The 22,500-nt window shown below is 45.8% G+C and overlaps 1 protein-coding gene across 1 annotated transcript in view; it reads right to left on the bottom strand.

Annotated features, from left to right (window-relative positions):
• Window positions 1–22,500, bottom strand: part of itsn2a (intersectin 2a) — a 42,393-nt gene that overhangs the window by 12,770 nt on the left and 7,123 nt on the right. The window contains exons 10-25 of the mRNA XM_042094666.1: window positions 20,985–21,065; window positions 19,840–19,979; window positions 19,105–19,457; window positions 16,036–16,148; window positions 15,584–15,747; window positions 15,178–15,316; window positions 13,017–13,195; window positions 12,017–12,072; window positions 11,695–11,861; window positions 11,508–11,541; window positions 11,001–11,122; window positions 8,472–8,568; window positions 7,139–7,330; window positions 1,753–1,874; window positions 956–1,062; window positions 580–763 (exon numbers count right to left, since the gene is read on the bottom strand). Coding sequence (XP_041950600.1) covers window positions 580–763; window positions 956–1,062; window positions 1,753–1,874; window positions 7,139–7,330; window positions 8,472–8,568; window positions 11,001–11,122; window positions 11,508–11,541; window positions 11,695–11,861; window positions 12,017–12,072; window positions 13,017–13,195; window positions 15,178–15,316; window positions 15,584–15,747; window positions 16,036–16,148; window positions 19,105–19,457; window positions 19,840–19,979; window positions 20,985–21,065 — 2,250 coding nt within the window. The remainder of the gene's footprint in view (window positions 1–579; window positions 764–955; window positions 1,063–1,752; window positions 1,875–7,138; window positions 7,331–8,471; window positions 8,569–11,000; window positions 11,123–11,507; window positions 11,542–11,694; window positions 11,862–12,016; window positions 12,073–13,016; window positions 13,196–15,177; window positions 15,317–15,583; window positions 15,748–16,035; window positions 16,149–19,104; window positions 19,458–19,839; window positions 19,980–20,984; window positions 21,066–22,500) is intronic.

Consider the following 22,500-nt stretch of genomic DNA (forward strand, 5'->3'; position numbering starts at 1 on the left):
GTCACAAAGACTTACTCCAATAAGAAAATCGAAACCAAAATCATGTAAGTGTAAGTGTTCTCTTATTGACGCCTGTAGGAGACAATATCGTTGATCCAATTTTGTAAATTTGCACGTCGTAAAGTTCAATATGAGAGTTAAAATAAAGCCAGTCATACAGCAGAACATTTTATTCAATATTTTACACCTACTAAATAATCAAAGTAAATTTCAAAACTTTTCAGCTACCGTGAGTCATAACTCGTCTTGACTGGGGCAACCTATAAGCCTAATACGTACCACTCTGATGAAAATGATTGAAAAGAAACCGTTTGCATGATCTTAGATCCTCCGGCCTTGTGCCGTGGGAGAGGCCCGTCCCACCTTACCCGGAGGTGGGGGAGGGGCGCCCTCGCACCGGGCCCCTGCGGGTCCCGGGCCGGCGGGCGTGCCGCACCCCCCGCACCCCCTCAAGCTCCGCCCCTGCATTCCACATCCATAAGACCAGGAAATATACAAAGTGCCTCTATTTGAAAGTAGTGGTGGTGAAATGGGAAAATTCAGACAAAATCAACAACAAATGTTGTCCATCCCTCTCACCTTGAGGAAGTCCTTGAAGTCAGCCGCGTTGTCGGTCTTGCTCTGCAGCAGGGCGGCGCTGTTGAGCTGGCAGCTGCAGAAGCGGATGTAGGCCTGCATGTGGGCCAGCTCCGACGCCAGGATGTCCCCCACCAGCTGCACGGGCATGCGCTCGCCACCCATCTTCTTGCGCACGCGCAACGCTCTAGCGCCACCCAGGGGTCACACAGTGTCAGTGTTAAGACATGGTAAAACTCTCACACGATTCTGCGATCAGTGATGGCAGACAGCAGCTCAGCGCCATAATAGAACCATAACATATGAAGGTAATAGCGGCCATAACAAACACACACACACACTCTTGATTTCACACAAAAACTCACACGTACACACTCACTTGAGCAGCTTGGTGTTGCACATGATAAGCTCTCTCCAGTTAATGAAGATCGTAGCCATCTCTGCCTCAGTGAGGCGGCCAGACTCAGCCATGGGCTTATAGAACACCTACACACAACACAGGAACGATGACCACAGTTACACTTATGCACGAGTCACGACAATAGCACACCCTAGAATACGTACTCTGAACAACAGTCATCTGGGTTTCGGCTTTAGGTTCATTTGTAACCACAATTCTAAAGGGGTGTTAGAAGCCCAGGTGAGATGTTAGGATCTCAGGTGAGGTGTTATGTGTTCAGGTGAGGTGTTAGAAGCCAAGGGTAAGGTATTAGGGGGTCAGGTGAGATGTTAGGATCTCAGGTGAGATGTTAGAAGCCTAGGTGAGGTGTTAGGATCTCAGGTGAGGTGTTATGTGTTCAGGTGAGGTGTTAGGATCTCAGGTGAGGTGTTAGGGGTTCAGGTGAGGTGTTAGAAGCCCAGGGTAAGGTATTAGGGGGTCAGGTGAGATGTTAGGATCTCAGGTGAGATGTTAGAAGCCTAGGTGAGGTGTTAGGATCTCAGGTGAGGTGTTTTGTGTTCAGGTGAGGTGTTAGGATCTCAGGTGAGGTGTTAGAAGCCAAGGGTAAGGTATTAGGGGGTCAGGTGAGGTGTTAGGATCTCAGGTGAGGTATTAGGGGTTCAGATGAGGTGTTAAGAGCCCAGGTGAGGTGTTAGGATCTCAGGTGTTCAGGTTAGAGGTTTGGGTGAGGTTAGGTGTTCAGGTGAGGTGGTAGGGGTAAGGCCCAGGTGAGGTACCTCCAGCACCAGCTCCAGGTCCTCCAGATAGCGTTCCTCGGTCTGGATGAGCTCGTGGATGTAGCCCTGTCTCTTCCTCTCCTGGGGGCTCATGGTGTCCAGACTCATCAGGTCTGCACACCCTGCAGGGAGTATGTATGCACACGTCAGATAGAGAGTCTGTGTGTGTGTGTGTGAGTGTGTGTGTGTGTATGTGTGAGTGAGTGAGAGAGAGAGAGAGTAAGTGTGTGTGTGTAAGTCTGAATGTAGGGGCCTGGGGGCATGTAACAGTAGTAGTGTAGATTGTAGTAGAGTACAGATTAGTTTGTACTGGAGTGTAGCAGGAAGTCAGTGTGTTGATTTGCTTTCCTATGTACTTGCCTATATTGTTTGTGCATGTGTATGTGTACGTTAAATATCAGCCACTTGCTGACAAAGCTGGGATTTCAATGCAAACTAATTTGACAACTCTGCAAACTAAAATGGACATGTGAACAAACTTGTTTAATGCGGACTGCAACTGTGTGGACTATGCAAGCCAAATGCAAAAGACTAGCAAAGTACTGCTCTATTTCTGCAATAATAGCTTGTTTATCCATTTGGAGAAAACAATGCTATCCATAAGTGCAAAAAGTATGAATAGCACAAAGCATTCAGTGTTTTATCAGACCTGTCTAAAAGTTTAATATATCAATGTTTGGATCTATAAATTATTCCCCTGTGTTAAGGTCCAAATAAAAGCATTAAAATGTGTGTATGTGTGTGTCTCATAAAAACAGCAGCACACACTTTATGTAATTCCAGTCTGAACTCCAGCTCTGGTAAAGATAAATGATGAATGAGGCCCTATCTAAAGCAGGCTTGCTCTGTCCCAACTTATGGCATCTCTGGCAGTGTCCAGGAGACCTCGGGCAATCTGTCAGAGTGTGCGTCCATCGCTGGGTTCTGTCTGGTCGCGCACATCTGGGCATTCATCACTTTAATTAGACGCTCATCTCGTCTCAGCTCACAGCACGCCCGCCACAAGAGCTCCGCCCGCCACAAGAGCTCCGCTGGCTCATTGATTTGTGTTATTCCCAGCTGGGCAGGACACACACACACACACACACAGACAAATACAAACAGACACACACACAGACACACACACACACAGACAAATACAAACAGACACACACACAGACACACACACAGACACACACACAGACACACACACACACAAACAGACACACACACACAAAGACAAATACAAACACAAACAGACACACACACACACACACACGCACACGCACACGCACACGCACACGCACACGCACACACACACACACACGCACACACACACGCACACACACACACACACACACAAACGGACACAGCAGACGGCGGCAGATGGTGAGGACATGCCAAACACGCCCCCATTACTGCAGATATCAATGCAGAACACACACATATACACACACACACACACACACACACACACACACACACGGGGGCCCATTCTGACAGGTGATACAAAAATGGACTCTTTTAGACAAATTGCGTTTCAAGGTTTGGGGCACATAGAAAGTGTGGCAGACTCCAAGCAGATCAAAATGTCTGACCTGGAATTAAAGATCCTTTAGAAACCAGACTTTTCCGAACAGCAGACTTTAACAACTGTTGCTACTTTCAGAATTAGACAATGTCCAAGCACTACAGTATGTGTGTATTGCAATCATGTGTTGCAATATCAATGTCTGAAGTTTATATCCAGCTGTAGGAACAGTGGTTTTGATGGGCTTTGCAGTATACAACGTAACCTTCTTAACATGGTTTTGAGAGGACACTGACACATCTGAAATATTAACTTTGCAAGTAATATTAGAAAAAAAGAAAATAAATGTAAGGATATACATCTAACATAAAGATAGATTATAGCTTATACTGTATATAGAGATTTAGATTTATGTTTAGCAGACACTTTTATCCAAAGTGATGAACAATGACAAACATTACATTGGCATTAAAATTAAGAGTTGAAATATTTTTTCAATCATAATAATATGCTCAAAAAATAACTTACTCAACATAGTTATGTCAACAGTTTCCCCCTAACTTTTCTCATGAATTGAATGTTCTCTGCTACATAAAAAAAAATAAAGTCAGAAAAAAAGTCAGTAAAATTCTCGGGTAAAAAGAGTTTATTCTCATTTCTATGTACATGGTAACTGTACAGGAGGAGGCACGAGGTCATATAAAAACAAGCAAGCTCATCGTAACACAACACAAACACAAATCGAAACACAAACCTAAACTAAACTAAACTAAACTAAACTAAACTAAACTAAAGACAAACACTCTCAGGTCATTGCATAGGTGTTGTCAAGTATGGAACGGACACTGCTCTTCTAACAGGTGACATTGTTAGTGTGTGTGTGAGTTACGTGGCAAAATGTTTTCCTAAGCAAAGGCTAAATGAAGATATTAGGATATAAGTATAATATAGTTAGTTAGAAAGTTTTGACTTTAATCAAAAATATGGTTTTCCATGTCTAGGAGAGTGACTGACACAAAGGGTCATTTTGGAAATTGTTAACAGTTTTTGCTACATTGTTGTTTAACTGTGGATGTTAGCTTGGTAAGGTCCATTTCTATGACTACCCAACATTGTTAATCCCGCCCACCTCCCTGGTTAGTTGGGATAAAAGTCAGAGTCAGTGACAGGAAACGCATCACAAAGGAAAGACAGAAGGACGCAAAAAACGTGTGGAGGGAGGAGCCATCTCCGGAAAGAGTTAGTGAGGGGCGGAGTCACTTCATCAGCTTCCTGGAGCACATCGTTCTGATTGGCCCAGGAAAGGAGGAAGAGGAGGAAGGGAGGAGGAGGGAGGCGGAGACAGTTGGACAGTCCTAAAAGAAAACACAGATGAGGCGAAGAGGCGAAGGGGCGAAGGGACAGGGCAGAGCGGAGGAGTGAACAGGGGTGTAAATGTGTGCCATAGATGGAGAGAGTGATGGATGGAGAGAGTGATGGAGAGATGGATGGAGAGAGTGATGCAGGACAGAAGTCAGTAAAGGAGGAGAACAGAGATCAATGTCACTGCTCAAACTGAAACTCAAACTGAAACTTGCATCAAAGGCATAACATTCGTTGGCCATTTTAGCTTCTAAACTAAAACAAAGTCTTACAAAAATGTTCTAGGGTATGTGAGAGGCCCATACTGATTTTCTGCTTTGGAGTGTTTCTACATAATCAGATCATCCAGAACCCAATCATTGCTCCACCCACCACATCCTTAACAAAGGAACCCTGTGAAAGCACCTTTCAGATTTGAGTTCTACCCCTAAACAAAGGAACCTTGTGAAAGCACCTTTCAGATTTGAGCTCTACCCCTAAAAAAAGGAACCATTTGAAATCATCTTTCAGATTTGAGATCTACCCCTATAGACATTTTTACTGGTAGTGGAACTGAAACAGAAAAAAGTGCATGTTAACATCAGGAGAGGCTCTTGTGTGTTGGATGGAGGCACCTTTGCATACAGAGTAAGGTAAAACATGGCTTTAGCCAGAGCTAAATCTAAATGAAAACACTAAACCAAATGATTTCTTCAGCATATAGTATCTCCATCCCCACAGACTGGTCAAGACAGAACAAGATCCATGAACTTTATCTAAGAGCTATCTCTATTTAGTTTGCTGTCCAAGAACAAAATCTATGTGAGAAACTTAACCAATACCATCTACACTCTCTGAAAGGAAAACACCCTTAACAGTAAGTAGCCTATCAGTCAATATTTTAGATTCGGACAACAAACAAGGCCTCAGAAATAAAAGTACGGCAGTTCAAATTGTTGGGTTCTTTTACCGCATTGGTTTGCAAATTCAATATTTGCCTCATATAAACAGACAAAATAACTGGATGCTATCTAGTTTCTTCTAGTCAGAAAGTCCCACTGTCTATCAGATTTATCCAACGAGGACACAACAACATGACTTATTTTTAATCTCATAGCGCACATTTCCATTGAATAAACAAATATTCCAGAACTGCGATCATGCCTTGAGCAGAAATCCCCCCAGTTTGGGGAAAAAAACAAAGGCAGAGAAGAAGCCAGCGGCTGTCTGAAGGGAGGACAGATAATGGCACCAGTCCCAGCAGCGGGCGGCCCGGAGTTGGGGGGGGGATGAGAAGGGAAGGAGTGGGACTGATCCCCACCCAAAAACACACACGCTTCTGGCAGCCCTGTTTTCATCAACACCCAGAGTAACAATGCTCTAGTTTACAGACAAAAGCGCCGCATGTACACACACACACACACACACACACACACACACACACACACACACACACACACACACACACACACGTTCTATCCTTTACTGCTTATTCACATAATACTGATAACACATACATACACAAAGAGAGGGGGAGAGGAGAGAGGAAGACAGAGAGAGAGAGAGAGACAGAGAGAGAGCGCGAGAGAGAGACTACTATTTCGCTGTTTTTGGTGTGTGTTCTGCACTGTGGAACAATTGGGAAGAGGACTGTCAAAAGGACCTTTCTGTAGGCCAACCTGCTGAGAGACCTTCCCTGAGAACATTCCTATTTTGAAGAAGAAAGTCTAGAAAGTTCCACCCCACCTACCACACACCCGGGTGGATTCATCCTTTACAAATGCTAATGTGCTGAAACAAAAAGAAAACGGAGCTGGTGCAGGTTCCCAGAGGTGTGGAGAGTGAGCACAGCCCAGCACAGGGGATCAGAGGGTTTATTCTGAACACACACACACACACACACACACACACACTCACACAGTATGAGTGCTGAATACCAAACAGACTGAGCTGAGGGCATCCAGGGGCGTACAGTACACTGTCAGACCTTAAACCCTTACTGGCATATCAGAAAGGTTCCAACAAGGATGCATTATGCATGCCCGCGCACCACACACACACACAGACAAACATTTTATAGCACAAACACAGATCCAAACAGAACTCTCTCTGGGGTCACAGGGCGACCTTGTACCCTCCCTCATTACCCAGCTTATACATTCCTACAAATATGCTCGCAGACAGCTTGTTAGCCTAACTCCCCAAAGTGTGTGTGTGTGTGTGTGTGTGTGTGTATGTGTGTGTGTGTGTGTGTGTGTGTGTGCTTGCAGGTCATGCAACTGTCCCTCATTAAAAACAATAATAACAAGAAAGTTGTTGTGTGTCTATGTGTGTGTGTGGCACAATAAACAACCGAAAGACAGAATGTCTGTGTGCATGTTAGATAAAGTTTGTCTGTAGTTAAAGATGAGTTGCCATTGTGTTTTTTTTTGTTGTTGTTGTTGTTGACATATTGTTTTTCTCTTACTGGACAACACGCTACCCTGTAAAAAAAAGTAAGAAGAACTTCAACATCAGCAGAGAAGTGGAACTCACATTGCTGGCTCGGGTCAGACTCTGTGGTCATTTTGACATAGTTGGTCGGAAAGAGCCCCGTGGCCCCATTGACCTCTCCTTTCCACCAGTCAGCGTTGTCCTGGTTGAGTACGCTGATCAGCTGACCCTTGGAGAAGCTCATCTCATCCTCATTGGCAGCCTTGTAGTCGTACATGGCGATGACCTGACAAACTGAAGCAGGAAGAGCAGACGTTGCAGAAGAGACCAAAAATTAGGCCAAAAAAATGACCTAAAAATGACCTTAAAAAGGCCAAATGAATGTCATTCGGTCACACCAAACCCTCCTGATGTTCTGCTTAAAGCAACAACAGGAAGTATTTTATCTGAGAAAAAAATAACACATCATAGGTATGTTTTCAGAGGAAGCAGTGATTATAAACCAGAGAATTCATCTCCAGGCTACATTTGATCTTGTGAGACAGACTGCAAATGCAAATAGTAGAAGTTTAGCTGGGCCTAGTGTATGCATTTTACTGTGTCTTCACCTAAACTCCAGAGTATGTTTAAGCATACAAAGAATTAAAACACTGCATGCTGTTTTTATCTAATGACAAATACGGCCAATGGCTTCTTTAAAGAAGAGCACCTGAATTCCTATTAGTAATCCTGGGGCATGCTGCCGAGAACAAACAGCTTTGCTGAAAGCGGGAAACCAAGCCGAGCTCAACCTCCTCTAGGAAACTGAAGAGCTTGAAAGCTGTGGTAAAACGAGGGGCAGGTATTAAGTATATATACTCTTTTTTTTTTTTTTATCCCGTGAGGGAAATTAGAGCATTACAATGGTCTGTGAACCAAACACTGTGAACCAAACACAGCCACCATCACTGAACACTAATCCAAACACAGCCTCTATCACTGAACACTGTGATGAGAACACAGCCTCTATCACTGAACACTGAGCACTGTGAACCAAACACAGCCTCTATCACTGAACACTGTGATCCAAACACAGCCTCTATCACTGAACACTGTGAACCAAACACAGCCTCTATCACTGAACACTGTGAACCAAACACAGCCTCTATCACTGAACACTGAACACTGTGAACCAAACACAGCCTCCATCACTGAACTCTGTGAACCAAACACAGCCTCTATCACTGAACACTATGCATCAGGTCTGTTGCATCATGTCTGCACTAGCTAAAATGTTATGTGGACTTGGGCATTCAGAGACAGTGCTATGAAGGCCTGAAAGTTATTTTCTAATGAATATTCCTGACAAATATTTTAGTTTCCTTGCCACTAAAGGGTATGAAAGGTATAGTATCGGCCCAGAATGTCACTATGGGTGCATCCCTGCTGCACTTACTTGGCTGTGGCGCTGGTGTGGACTTCCCACTGTTGGTGCCCAGGACTTTGATGTTGGCCGAGGGAAACCAGCCCCTCTGGCGCTTCTTGCCCCGAGCCTGGAGAGCAGAGATGTTCGGACAAACTTATTCACTAAACACATCGGTCATCATAGAGCCAGTTAAACCACTGCACAGGGTGTGAGCGATATTTACAGGACTCATCTTACAGGAGACTTAAGATGACTTGACTTTCCCCTGCAGATGACCAGTCAGTATTTTGACATGCCCTCATGTTTTCTGACCTCCCTCACATATAGCTGACCTCTCTAACCTATAGACCTCTGAAGCTGCCATCTTTGAGATCCGGTATCTTGCGATTTTTCCTATGGGAAAATAACATGGGGATTTTGAATTATTAAGAGTGACTGTTCTGTACTGACTTTCTAAGCATAGTTACCATGGTTATCAAACAGTTCTGATAGGATTTGCAAGTTAGGAAGTTTCTGTAATATGGCCCGCAGCAGTAAGTGTTTTGGTTTTAACATTTTAGACAGTAAATAATCAGATAATGTATTGAGTTTTTGGTAGAAATAAAGAAAGCACTTCATAAGAATATTGACAATTATGTATTGACATACTGTGCTAGTAAACGGCCAGTCCGTCTCTAAAATAGGCTATATCTCCATACACGGGTTTCCTGTTTACCAACAAAACTAGATGCGCGCGCAGCCGCGAGGCAGAAGACGCTTGGTGGCCGTCCACAACGTTCTAAACTTAACCTAAATAGTCGGCTGCTGTAAGCTACAATCGGATTTTTTTGTATACCCCTGTTGTCTCAATGATAATAACGTCTCATTTCAGACTATATTTTAAAGTTTGACGTTCATTTGCATTATTAATATAACATCGTATTTTGTCATTTTTGTCGAAGACATGCATTCCGTTAGGGATATTGAACATATTTAACATTCTCTAACCATCGTGATTTCGAAATGGTGCAGTTTTCAGCACAAAAACTCATTTTATTCTTTTGCTCTTTTGCATTGCTCTATGCTGTTCTATGGTGCTTTCTGCCTCTTGGTTGCGCACGCATGTTTTCGTGACGTTGCATAGAAATCCATGTATACGATACAGGAGGCCACCGCCGCAAATCTTCTACTCACTCCGTAGAAGTGAATAGCCTTGGGTGGTAAAATTTCTCAAAGTAAAATCGGTAACACTTTACTTGACGGGTGAATTCATAACACATTCATAGCAGCGGTCATAAACTGCACATAAAGCATTCATGAGACATGACTCAACATTCATACCAAACCTTTCATGAATGTGGAACGACGACAACTTGTCAAAATAAAAGCCCAACAATCGCAAAGCAGCATTGCCGTTTTTGTTCCAAATCTCTTACCTGATCACGTCACATCTGAGTCAATGGGCTAGTCCAGTTCCAAAAAGACAGAACATGGTCAAGCAAATCATTGTTTCATAAAAATGTATTTGCTTTATGATGTAACCTTTGCAGATGATTTCTTATATTTTGCTAATGGGAATGTCCAACCATTCCAGGATACACAAATATGAGTCAGCTGAATGTACTGTAGGCTTGTTTACCTCTCAGTGTTAAACTCAGAGATTATGAATACTTCACAACTTGTATAGTAAAGTGACATTCGATGTAGACTTCATAAGATATTCATGAAATATTTATAAAGTCTGGAAAGATCAAATTAATGGTATCCTTTATGAAATATTGGAGGCAAATTTAAAACCTGAGTTTAACACTGGGAGACGAAAATACATTTCTAAAATGGGTGCGGTGGAATAAGGTGAGTAGGCTACTGCAGTCAGTAGTTCAGCATCCATTTTAACAACAGCCAAATACCAGACCTGAGTGACCTCCTCTAAACCTACACCAGATGTGAATGACCTCTCTGACCTTTTGTTGACCTCTTACCTGTTCTTGACATATCTCTCACTTCCTGCTGACCCTTGACCTTGTGTCTCTCTCAGCTCCGTCTGATCTCTAGGAGACCCTTTCTGGAACTAGTTGCCACACCCCTCTCCGTAGCCCACTTGTACTCCATGTGCGTATTCACGTGGAGGGTCTGCCATGACAATTATGACGCAGTGTTTGTTTAGAATAGGGCTGTGTGTAATGCAGACTATGCAATATTATGTGAAATATTTACTGTGGGTTGTAGGAGTATGGGTGGGGGGCTGGCTGTGTGTGTATGTGCGAGGGTATAAGTTAACACACACACTCATAGGTAATGAGTGTGTGTGTGTGTGTGTGGGTGGGGTAGGGTGGGGGATTTGGCTATGTGTGTGTGGATGTGAAGTTAGCCTATATTTATGTTTATAGGTCTCTGTGTGCATTGGTGTTAGCTCACCTTCTGTGCTAATGTATGTTTTGTTTTATCTCTCGATTGCCCAACAAAACTTTCTCTACCTAAGAGACATTAAAGGCTCATCATCTTATATCTTATATAAAGGGCCATCGGAAATCAATTAAAAAAAATCTATAACTTGAGAGGTCTATAGACTCTTCTCACCTGCAGTTCCCCGAGCCACCAGCCGGAAGAGTTCTTAGCCAGCACCAGAATGAGCTGACCCGCAGTCAGACTCAGCTGTTCTGCTGTCGTGGCAACGGAGGGTGTGGTCACCTGCACAATCTCTGGCAAACAATGGAGTGACACATGTATAAGGAAGAGTGATAGATAGATAGATAGATAGATAGATAGATAGATAGATAGATAGATAGATAGATAGATAGATAGATAGATACTTTATTGATCCCTAGGGGAAATTCAAGGAAAGGAGTGTGTTACTCAGGTGGGTGCAGAAGTGTAAAGTACTGGATACTTTGGTGTGTGTGTGTGTGTGTGTGTGTGTGTGTGTGTGTGTGTGTGTGTGTGTGTATGTGTGTGTGTGTGCGTATGTGTGCGTGTGTGTGTGTGTGTGTATGTGTGCGTGTGTGTGTGTGCGCGTGTGTGTGTGTGTGTGTGTGTATATATGTGTATGTGTATGTGTGTGTAGTGTGGGTGTAAAGCTGCCCTCACCTGGCTTCTTGCTGGTAGCTCCAGGTTTTGACGCCTACAAACAAAGTGGTTGTTTTTACAGTGGTTATTTATCTCTACAAGTTGTCATGACTGAACGTTCATGTTTGTTTACTTTGACAGCATTTCCGAGTCTCAGCCTAAGGGACAGGAGAAAAGCAGAGGCCTGGGCTTGAGCATTCAGACTTACGCTGGACTCTCGGGGCTTGACATAGTTGGAGGGGAAGACCCCTGTGTGGTCTCCGATGCAGCCCCTCCACCACTCGCCCTCCCTCTCTGTCACCAGGATGGTGTCCCCCACGCTGAACGCCAGGTCGCCCACTTCCGGACTCTCGTATGTGTACAGGGCCACAAACTCTGATTGGGGCGAGACAGGTCAGCTGACAGGTGGCTTAACAGGTTTTGATTGGACGCAACAAAATAACACAAAGAATCATATATTTAATAGAGACCTATTCACTAAGAGAGATAAGGCACTGGAGTCATTTGAGAAGTATTTGGGGGAGAAATACCTTCAAGATGGCAGACATCAGAAGTATCAGAATCATCCACAGCGGAATAAAGCGGTCTGAAAAGAAAAGATGTGAAATCTTCAACAAACTATAACTTATTTCACTGGTATTGTGTGGTGACAGCTCATAAAAAGGCAAGAAGAGTCATTCTTTGAATCTGTGATGAGCAGACAATATTCATCCATCTTCACCACTGACCTCATGGTACTGATGAAGCATGCCACTGGCACAAATGACTGAATTTTTAAAAATGTATTTTTTCTGGTTTTTCTAGCCTTTATTGGCAGGACCGTGGAGAGAGGACAGGAAATTAGTTTTTGGAGAGAGAGATGGGGTCTGGGTTTGAGAGATGACCTAAGGCCAGTCGATAGGCCCGTCTGTGGTGTGAGATGCCAATGCTGCCCCCAACACAGGGGTTAGCGTTTAGAAGGTTAGATTCAGCCAGTTAGCATCCCAGGGGTTAGGGTTTAGAAGGTTAGATTCAGCCAGTTAGCATCCCAGGGGTTAGGGTTTAGAAGGTTAGATTCAGCCAGTTAGCATCCCTGGGGTTAGGGTTCAGAAGTTTAGATTCAGCCTGTTAGCATCCCTGTTGGTGGCAACCACCATCTTTAAAAATGGTGTCTGATTTTCACAAACAAGTCAATTAAGTCCAACATTCCTGGTGGATACAGAAGTATGTTGTCTGTGTGGATTGGTTGGCGAACTGGTCATTTCCCTTTAGGAGGATCAACCAATCCACATGGACATCATCATTTATAGCCATTTATAATGTGCCACTTGGTTGGACTGTTTTTGAAAAGGTGGGCAGAAATTTATAAAGATGACGGTAGCCCACTGAGTATGTTGTTGGCTAAATTAGCTAGCCTAGCATCAGCCATTGAAATGAATGGCGGCAGTACATGCCCCAACTCCACTCGCACAAACGAATGACAGAGTAGAGAGATGAGAGAAGCCTCTAGAAGCACGAGAGAGAGAAAGATCAGCTCCTCCATCCACGCACTCTGGTGTCGCCTCGCCCTCTACTGCCATGCCTGCGTACGTCTTGGGGAACCAGCCCTGGGTTCCGTTGAGTTCTCCGAGCCACCAGTTCTCCTGACGCTGCAGAACCGTGATGAGGTCACCCTGTGCGAAGCTGAGGTGGCCCTCGGCCTTGGCCGTCCACGAGCACAGCGCCTTGACCTGCTGGAAAGGACATAAAGCACACGCTGTGAGGGGAGGCTCCCCACTGGTTCCCTAATTACAGCCAATCAGATTATTGGTGCTCCACAATGTCCGCTTCTGTACTGTCTCATACCCTAACGAGCCAATCACGCTCATCGATTAACTCTGAGATCACACGGAAACAAGGGCAATGGGAGTCAATGAGGACCGCACACTGTACAGAGCACTGTTAGAGCTTATCAGGTAGATGCTGTAAGTGAAACCTCTGTGTGTGTGTGTGTGTGTGTGTGTGTGTGTAGCAGAACAGTATCTCAAAGCTTAATGGAATGGTTTTGTATGCATTTGTGTGTGTGTGTGTGTGTGTGTGTGTGTGTGTGTGTGTGTGTGTGTGTGTGTGTGTGTGTGTGTGCGTGCGTGTGTGGCATGTGGTTGTGTTTGTGCTGCAGTGGAAGTTTGGAGAAAGGGGTGTACCTGTTTTGTGGTTAGAGTGAGTGTGAGCAACCATATGTTAGAATACTGTAGGTGTGCATGCATGTGGGCATATTTATATACATGTGACTGTCTTTGCACGTGTGTGTGTGTGTGTGTGTGTGTGTGTGTGTGTGTGTGTGTGTGTGTGTGTGTGTGTGTGTATGTGTATGTGTATGTGTGTGTGAGCGACAAAACACATCAAGAAAGCAAGAAAGAAATTTCATTGGAGGAGTAGCCCACTAGCTACTGAGCTACCATTAAGCTACTAAGAGTTCATTTTAGCAGTAATTGAGTCGGATGTAGGGGCTGGACAGATGTTTTTGCTTCCACTGCTGAATGGCTTGAATTGTAAAAACACTGATAAGAGGCCTGCAATGTTATATCCGTTTACCAAACTAGTTTATCCAAAGTGACCGACTCTGCAGGTTAGATAAACAACCGTTATCAGCAAGTCTGCTGCCTGGCAGTACACGCCTCATGTCAAGGAATGAAGCATTCTTAATTTCTCTGTGTGCGTGTGTGTGTGTGTGTGTGTGTGTGTGTGTGTGTGTGTGTGTGTGTGTGTGTGTGTGTGAGTGAGAGAGAGAGAGAGAGAGAGAGTGTCTGTGTGTGGTGTGTGTGTGTGTGTGTGAGAGAGAGATAGAGAGATGGAGAGAGAAAGAGAGAGTAGGTGTGTGGTGTGTGTGCGTGTGTGTGTGTTGTCGGTCATACACAGTGTGCCTCCCGGCCTTGGGGAGGATACTGCAGGCTAAAAATACACAGCTCCAGCTGCCTGTTCTCACGCTGTGGCTCTGGAGGCTGCCAAAGCCATGGCCTCCTGCCCAGAACAGGCCTCTCCAGCTGGGGCATTCCCACACAGACACAGGGCCCTGCTGGAGCTCTCTGGATCTCGAAGGACAACACTTGTGTAAGGGCTTCTGATGACTGCTGAGGTCAACTACCCCAGAACCACTCATGGAGATGATCAGTTTTCTTGACTTAAGAGGCATATGTGTTTGTGTGTGTGTGTGTGTGTGTGTGTGTGTGTGTGTGTGTGTGTGTGTGTGTGTGGATCCCTTGATTCACACACTGCAACACACACACAGAGACCTCAGAACCACTAATGGAAATGTTCAGACTTAATTTCACTTAGTATGTTTAAGAAACTTATGATGAGGGATGTGTGCCTTTAATTAATGACATCCAACATACAGACAGAAGGAAAGCCAGCCACACACACACACACACACACACATGGCATGAGTGTCAATGGAGCAGTTGCATTTGAGTTCTCATCTATGTGCTCCCTGGTCTGCTCACATATACCTGCAATATCCCCACAATGCTTCATTACATGCTAACTGCCTTCATGCACACAATCAGTGCTGTAACCCTGTTATGGAGAGCATGTCAGTATTTGGAGCTGTTTTGCTGATTGTGTGTGTGTGTGTGTGTGTGTGTGTGTGTGTGTGTGTGTGTGTGTGTGTGTGTGTGTGTGTGTGTGTGTGTGTGTGTGAGATGCTGACTGTCACTATGGACCATGTGGCTACCTGCTCAGGCTGTGTGTGAGCGGCTCCAGGTGGGTTGGACAGGCTGGAGGAGAAGGCAGAGATCTGGGCCTCCTCTAACCCAGAGACAAGGCCTGGAGGCTGGGCACTCTCTTGGGCCAGACTCCCTGTGCTCTGGCTACTGTTTGAGGAAAGAACACACACACACACACACACACACACACACACACACACACACACACACACACACACACACACACACAGACACAGACACAGACACAGACACAGACACACACACACACAGACACACACACACACAGAAGTGTGGTCAAGTGAGTGAAACCAGACTAATATAATGATCTCATAATCTAACACAAGCACTTGTGTTTCCAGGCAGTTGAACACAGACAGGATGTGGTGTGAAAGGTGTGCTGGTTGTGCGTCTCACCCCGATCTGACCGACTCCGTAGCCCCAGTGTGGTTGGCGTTTAAGGGGGAGTCTGTTGTGTCCACTGGGGGACATTTCTCCACGTAGCTCTGTGGGAACCAGCCCAGCCTGCCCTGGCAGCTGCCATAGAACCAGCCGGGCTCTCCGACAGTCCCCTCATTCACCTGGGAAATGGAGTCACACTGACCGTCAACCACTGCACTTCAGTCAAGCACTTTGTAGCCGTGTATGTGTGTGTGTGTGTGTGTGTGTGTGTGTGTGTGTGTGTGTGTGCGTGCGTGTATGTATATGTGTGTGTGTGTGTGTGTGTGTGTGTGTGTGTATGTGTGTATGTATATATGTGTGTGTGTGTGTGTGTGTGTGTGTGTGTGTATGTGGGTGTGTGTGTGTGTGTGTGTGTGTATGTGGGTGTGTGTGTGTATGTGGGTGTAGGTGGGTGTGTGTGTATGCACCTCCACTATTCCACCAGCCTCCAGAGTCAGCTCATCTGCGTTGCGAGCAGCAAATGGATACAGCGCCCGATATGGTGTCAGAAAGGTGCACTTCCTTGGAGGTGGCTTTACCTCTGTAACACAGACACACAGACACACACACACACACACACACAAACACACACACCAACATTCCATCATCCCACCACCATGCTCTATTACATATTTCACATAATAAATAATTGATTTGGACCTCTCCATGGCCAGCAATTTCTAAATAATTGACAGATGGTGCGTATAATTAGAAAGCAGCCCACATCTACAGCCCTGGCAGCAACATTTGGGAGAAAACCAGACAACCAACATCTACAGCCCTGGTAGCACCATTTGGGAGAAAACTTGGCAACCCTCATCTACAGCCCTGGTAGCACCATTTGGGAGAAAACCTGGCAACCCACATCTACAGCCCTGGTAGCACCATTTGGGAGAAAACCTGGCAACCCACATCTACAGCCCTGGTAGCTACAGTAATGTCAAGAACAGTGGGATGTCAGGAGATGTTGTCCAGATAGAGCCTTCACCCTCCCTGTGTGTTAACTGACATCAGACAGAAGAGCGGTAAGAGGCTGAAGTAAATGCAGTCCAATTCTCCTGATCCGTGGGCACCACGCGGTTAACAGGCCTCATTGTGGGGCGCTGAGCGGCGGACTTGTTTAATTAAGCTGAAGTGGTGATATCCACTCTTATCTGGCTTCAGCTCAGACCAGCACCGAGCCTTATACTGGCTGATTGAAATGCACAGAGAAGAGGCAAGGGAAGAAGGGAGGAGAAGAGAATAGGGGAGGAGAGGAGATAAGAAAAGAGGAGAGGAGAGGAGAGAAAGGAAGCGAGGAGAGGAGAAGAGGAGAAGAGAGGAAGTGAGAGAGGAAAGAAGAGATGAGGAGGGGAGGGGGGAGGAGGGCAGAGGAGAGGAGGGGAGAGAGAAGAGGGGGAGAGAAAGGAGAGAGAGAGAGAGAGAGGAGAGAAGATCCAACTGATTGCTGTAATCACTGTTGCAGCTACAACTGCCAGCAGTAAATGGACTGTGATTACTCCTCAATAGACCCCTGGAGGAGTCTAATGGGACACTTAGACCAAATGTGCGCACACACACACACACACACACACACACACACACACAGCAAACAACATACACATTCAGAGCAGTGAACTGTAACAGAATATTGCATACGGGCTTTGAGGAGTGAGATTTATACACTGCACAGCGCCATTTCAAAACACACACACACACACACACACACACACACACACACACACACACAGTGTGAGTTTACAGCTGTGCTTAGAGCTGCCCACTCAGGATTGGATCATCACAGATGCATGTTCCTAGCAGGTATGAACTGGTTCCACAGCACACCCGCACGTCTGAGGGTGTAGAAGAGCTGCAGCCCCCTCACCTGTGTTGTCCTCTACCCCAGGGGTCCCCAACCTTTTATGTACCATGGACCGGTTTGATTCCCATTTTTTTATCATGGACCGTTGGTGGTGGTGGTGGTGGTGGTGGTGGTGGGGGGTAGCAACGTTTTCAGCGCTTTTACGGCTATCTCGGGATATTCTGCTTTGGTTTTCATCCAAAACCCGCCAGAGAGGTTTCCTCATAGCCTACACACTCTTAAGACCACCGTCATTTGCAATTTCGATCAACTGCTCTTCCTCCTGCGCTGACAAGTTAGGACTATTCGGGATATTGACAAATGGGTTGCGGACCCACTCATTGGTTTGCCGTGGATCTTTGGAGGATGGGAAATAACGCTCAAACTCATTTGAAAACGCAACAAGGTGATCGCGCACCAGCTGCGAGAGAAAGGGCCCTGCCTCAGTCTCTCCCAAAACCCCCACTACTGTTTAGAACATATCAAATACACCCCGATCCATGCGTCGTACCCACAAATCAAGCTTGGCTTTAAATGCAGCGACTTTATCTGCCAGTTTAAAGACAGTCGTCATTCTCCCCTGCAGTGACAGGTTTAGGTTAATTAAGCAACCCGAATATGTCACACAGGTAAGCGAGTTTTGACACCCAGCCCTCATCACTAAAATATGCAGCTAACGGTGACTTTTTTTCTGTAAGAAATCTCTGCAGCGGCTCTCGCAACTCAAACACTCTGGCCAGTGACCTGCAACCAACCAACTTGGATAGCGTACCACGGTGACTCATTCACCCTCTCTAACAACTGTGCCTCAATATCCTCTGACATATCATCAATTCGCCTATGGACAGTGCTTGCAAAAAGCGGTACCTGAGATATTTTTTTAGCTGCAGCCTCCCCAAGGAGTTCATTGCACATGCCTTTACCAGCAGGCAGAATTAACTCTTCCCCAATAGTAAAGGGCTTCATAGATTTAGCAATCCGACTAGCCACTATGAGGCTTTTAGCGCAGCCACGTTCACCGATGTGGTTGCTTTACGCACTAGTTTTTTGTCCTTCTTGCTCGCGTTTCTTACGCTCAAAGAACTCAAGGGGTTTGTCTTTAAGTGTAGGATGCTTGGACTCTAGATGTCGAATTAGCTTTGATGGTTTCATTGCTTCGTTTGACAACTTATCGCCAAATAGCACACATAAAGGACTTGGTGCATGCGAGTCACCGGTCTCTGCGAAACCATATTTTAAATATGACTCATCATATTTCGTATTGAATGACCCCTTCTTTTTCTTTGAGGTATCTGGCTCACCATCGTCAGTGGGTATTATTGCAAATGTGACATTATTGCGAATTAAATTGAGTTTATTTAGTTTGCATGCATTTTTTTTAAACTCTTGTCGTAGGCTACGGCCCGGTTAGGAATGTCCCGCGGCCTGATACCAGGCCGCGGCCCGGTGGTTGGGGACCGCTGCTCTACCCCTCTGAACAGAGCGGAGAGCTGAGCCCCCTCACCTGTGTTGTCCTCTACCCCTCTGAACAGAGCGGAGAGCTGAGCCCCCTCACCTGTGTTGTCCTCTACCCCTCTGAACAGAGCGGAGAGCTGAGCCCCCTCACCTGTGTTGTCCTCTACCCCTCTGAACAGAGCGGAGAGCTGAGCCCCCTCACCTGTGTTGTCCTCTACCCCTCTGAACAGAGCGGAGAGCTGAGCCTGAAGGTCCTCCGTCACTCCACTCCCTAGCAGCAGCACGTCTGGTTGCCGAGCGACCGCCTCCACTCCCCCCTCCTCCTCCTCCTCTTTCCTCCTCTTCTCCTGCTCCTCCTCGGCTCGCCTCCTCTCCTGCTCCTCCCTCTCTCTCCTCCTGCTGCGCTCCTCCTCCTGGGCCTGCTCCTGGGCCTGCTGCAGGCGAGCCTGGGCCTCGAGTTGCTCCTGCTCCCGGAGCTGAGCCTCCCTCTCCTGCTGTAGCTGCCGCTGCCTCTCCTCCTCCGCTCTCTGGAGCTCCAGCTCCAGCTGGGCACGCCTGAGACCGCCACAGACACACACACACACACACACACACACACGCACACGCACACGCACACGCACACGCACACGCACACGCACACGCACACGCACGCATGTTCGCAAACACACACAGACACACACACACGCACACATACACATGCCCACACATGCGCGCACACACACACACACACACACACACACGGAAAAGGTAAACACAACCCAAACAGGCAACCACAGACAAATATACCAGTGGTTACACCCACACACAAGTGCACACATAAACACATCACCACGCATAGCATGTATGAATGTGTGTGTGTGTGTGTCCAGTGTGTGTACTGCATGTCTACAAGATCATGTGTGTTAAGTGTGGAGTGCTGGCTTTTCCTCTCCTTCACCTCGCAGCCTCTTCCTCCTCTTTCTTCTTCTGCTCCTCCTTCTCTTTTCTTTGTCTCTGCAGCTCTTTCACTTTCTCCTCTTTCATCCGCTTCAGTCCATCCAGAACGGACTGCTGCTTGGTCCGTTTCTCTCGCAAGTCCTGTAAACGTTACCATGACGTTACAGTAGTGTTACAGTGACTCGTTACCATGACGTTACAGTAGTGTTACAGTGTCTCGTTACCATGACGTTACATTATTGCTACAGTGACTCGTTACCGTGATGTTACAGTATAGCTACAGTGACTCGTTACCATGACGTTACAGTAGTGCTACAGTAACTTCACAGCACAACCACTAATGACAGATATTTAATATTCAATTAGAGCACTAGGATACCAAGAGACTTCAAAGCAATAGGTGGGCTTATATGGACAGTTTTTTTTGTCATTCTAATTAAACTATTTTGAATTAAAATGTCACGTCGTCTGTTTACATGGGGTAAGTTCTATTCTGATCAGGTGCTATCAAGCGCTCTAGAATCTTTGATCGGAATAGCTATTACTGCTTTGCATCTGCCTGAGAAGAGGGCAGCCCGACAGGTCGTGTCAGATCGGCAGTTTTATACCGATAAAGGTGTTGATATGTGTCATTTTAATTCTAATTGAGCCATTATTCCGATTCTAATTGGAATACAAGTGTCCATGTAAACCCACCTACTGTAAGATCATACTGCTGATCGATGAATATTGCACCACCTGTGAATTGCCCCGTGCACCGAAACAAGCCACTTGCCACACATCAACCTCCCTTTAATCAACCTCCCTTTAATCTCACTGAACACATTGCACATCTACACTGCATTATAAAACCCGAGTGCATTAGAAATAGATGAATGTTATTTTTTATACTCAAAAACATGCAGCTAATGTTTGGATGATACAATACGGTGGTCCTGGAAGAAAATGTGCATGTCTAATGAGGCGCACACACACACACACACACACACACACACACACACACACACACACACACACACACACACACACACACAATATTTACAGAAGGATAGAGAATGATTGAATAAGGGTTGCGGAAGACAGGATATAAGTGGATGAAAGTGAAGAAGCGAGTGAATGAGAGGAGGGAAGGAAGACAAAGGCAACCTTCATTAGGTAGAAGAGATTGGTAAGGCAGCCCAGCAAAGAGAGCAGACCTTGAAGCACAGTGTCATCCATCTCTACGAACTGAGGAAGAAGTGCAGGAGGAGGCAGGGGAGAGAAAGAGAGAGAGGGAGGGAGAGAGAAAGAGAGGGAGAAAGAGAGAGAGAGAAAGGAAGAAAGAAAAGAGAGAGAGACAGAGAGAGAAAAAGGAGAGAGAGAGAGGTAGTATATGAACAAGGGGGGTTTTTGGAGAGGGGAGGAAAGGGATTAGCGAATTAATATAACAGAGACAGAGGGGGGCAGCGAACCACACACACAAACACACACTTACACACATTCACTTGTACACACACACACACACACACACACACAGAGGTTAAAGATTATATCATACTTGTTATTAAGCCACTTTTGTTAATGACTGGATTATCGGTCAATTCAATGTTAATTTAAATGTAATGTTTGTAGCAGATATGCTATTAACAGTGTTATTACCAGGTTAAAAGGCAACAGGTTATTAAGATGTTGTAGAATGATGGTGACAAAGTTAGATTATAGAGTAGAAAGACCTGACTCTTATACAGAACCTGGTCTATAGTAATGTGGCCTTGAGGATTTGTCTGTGTGTGTGTGTGTGTGTGTGTGTGTGTGTGTGTGTATGTGTGTGTGTGTGTGAAGGGGGGGGGCTTGAGGTTTCTGCTGTACTGGTCTGTAAGGGCTATCTAACCTTGAGGTCTCTGCTGTGCTGGTCTGTAAGGGCTATCTAACTTTGAGGTCCCTGCTGAGCTGGTTTGTACTGGTCTATAAGGGCTATCTAACCTAAATATAAGTATATATACTCTTTTGATCTCGTGAGGGAAATTTGGTCTCTGCATTTATCCCAATCCATGAATTAGTGAAACACACTCAGCACACAGTGAAACCTTGAGGTCTCTGCTGTAATGGTCTGTAATGCTCTGTAAGGGCTATCTAACCTTGAGGTCTCTGCTGTAATGGTCTGTACTGGTCTGTAAGGGCTATCTAACCTTGAGGTCTCTGCTGTGCCGGAAGGGCTCTTGGGCAGCCGTGGCCCACTGGTTAGCACTCTGGACTTGTAACCGGAGGGTTGCCGGTTCGAGCCCCGACCAGTGGGCCGCGGCTGAAGTGCCCTTGAGCAAGGCACCTAACCCCTCACTGCTCCCCAAGCGCCGCCGTTGAAGCAGGCAGCTCACTGCGCCGGGATTAGTGTGTGCTTCACCTCACTGTGTGTTCACTGTGTGCTGTTTGTGTTTCACTAATTCACCGATTGGGTTAAATGCAGAGACCAAATTTCCCTCACGGGATCAAAAAAGTATATATACTATACTTATACTTATCTAACCTTGAGGTCTCTGCTGAGCTGGTCTGTACCGGTCTGTAAGGGCTATCTAACCTTGAGGTCTCTGCTGAGCTGGTCTTTACTGATCTGTAAGGGCTATCTAACCTTGAGGTCTCTGCTGAGCTGGTCTGTGCCGGACTGTAAGGGCTATCGAACCTTGAG

The sequence above is a fragment of the Alosa sapidissima genome, chromosome 6 (assembly GCF_018492685.1).
Source record: "Alosa sapidissima isolate fAloSap1 chromosome 6, fAloSap1.pri, whole genome shotgun sequence".
Classification (NCBI taxonomy): domain Eukaryota; kingdom Metazoa; phylum Chordata; class Actinopteri; order Clupeiformes; family Clupeidae; genus Alosa; species Alosa sapidissima.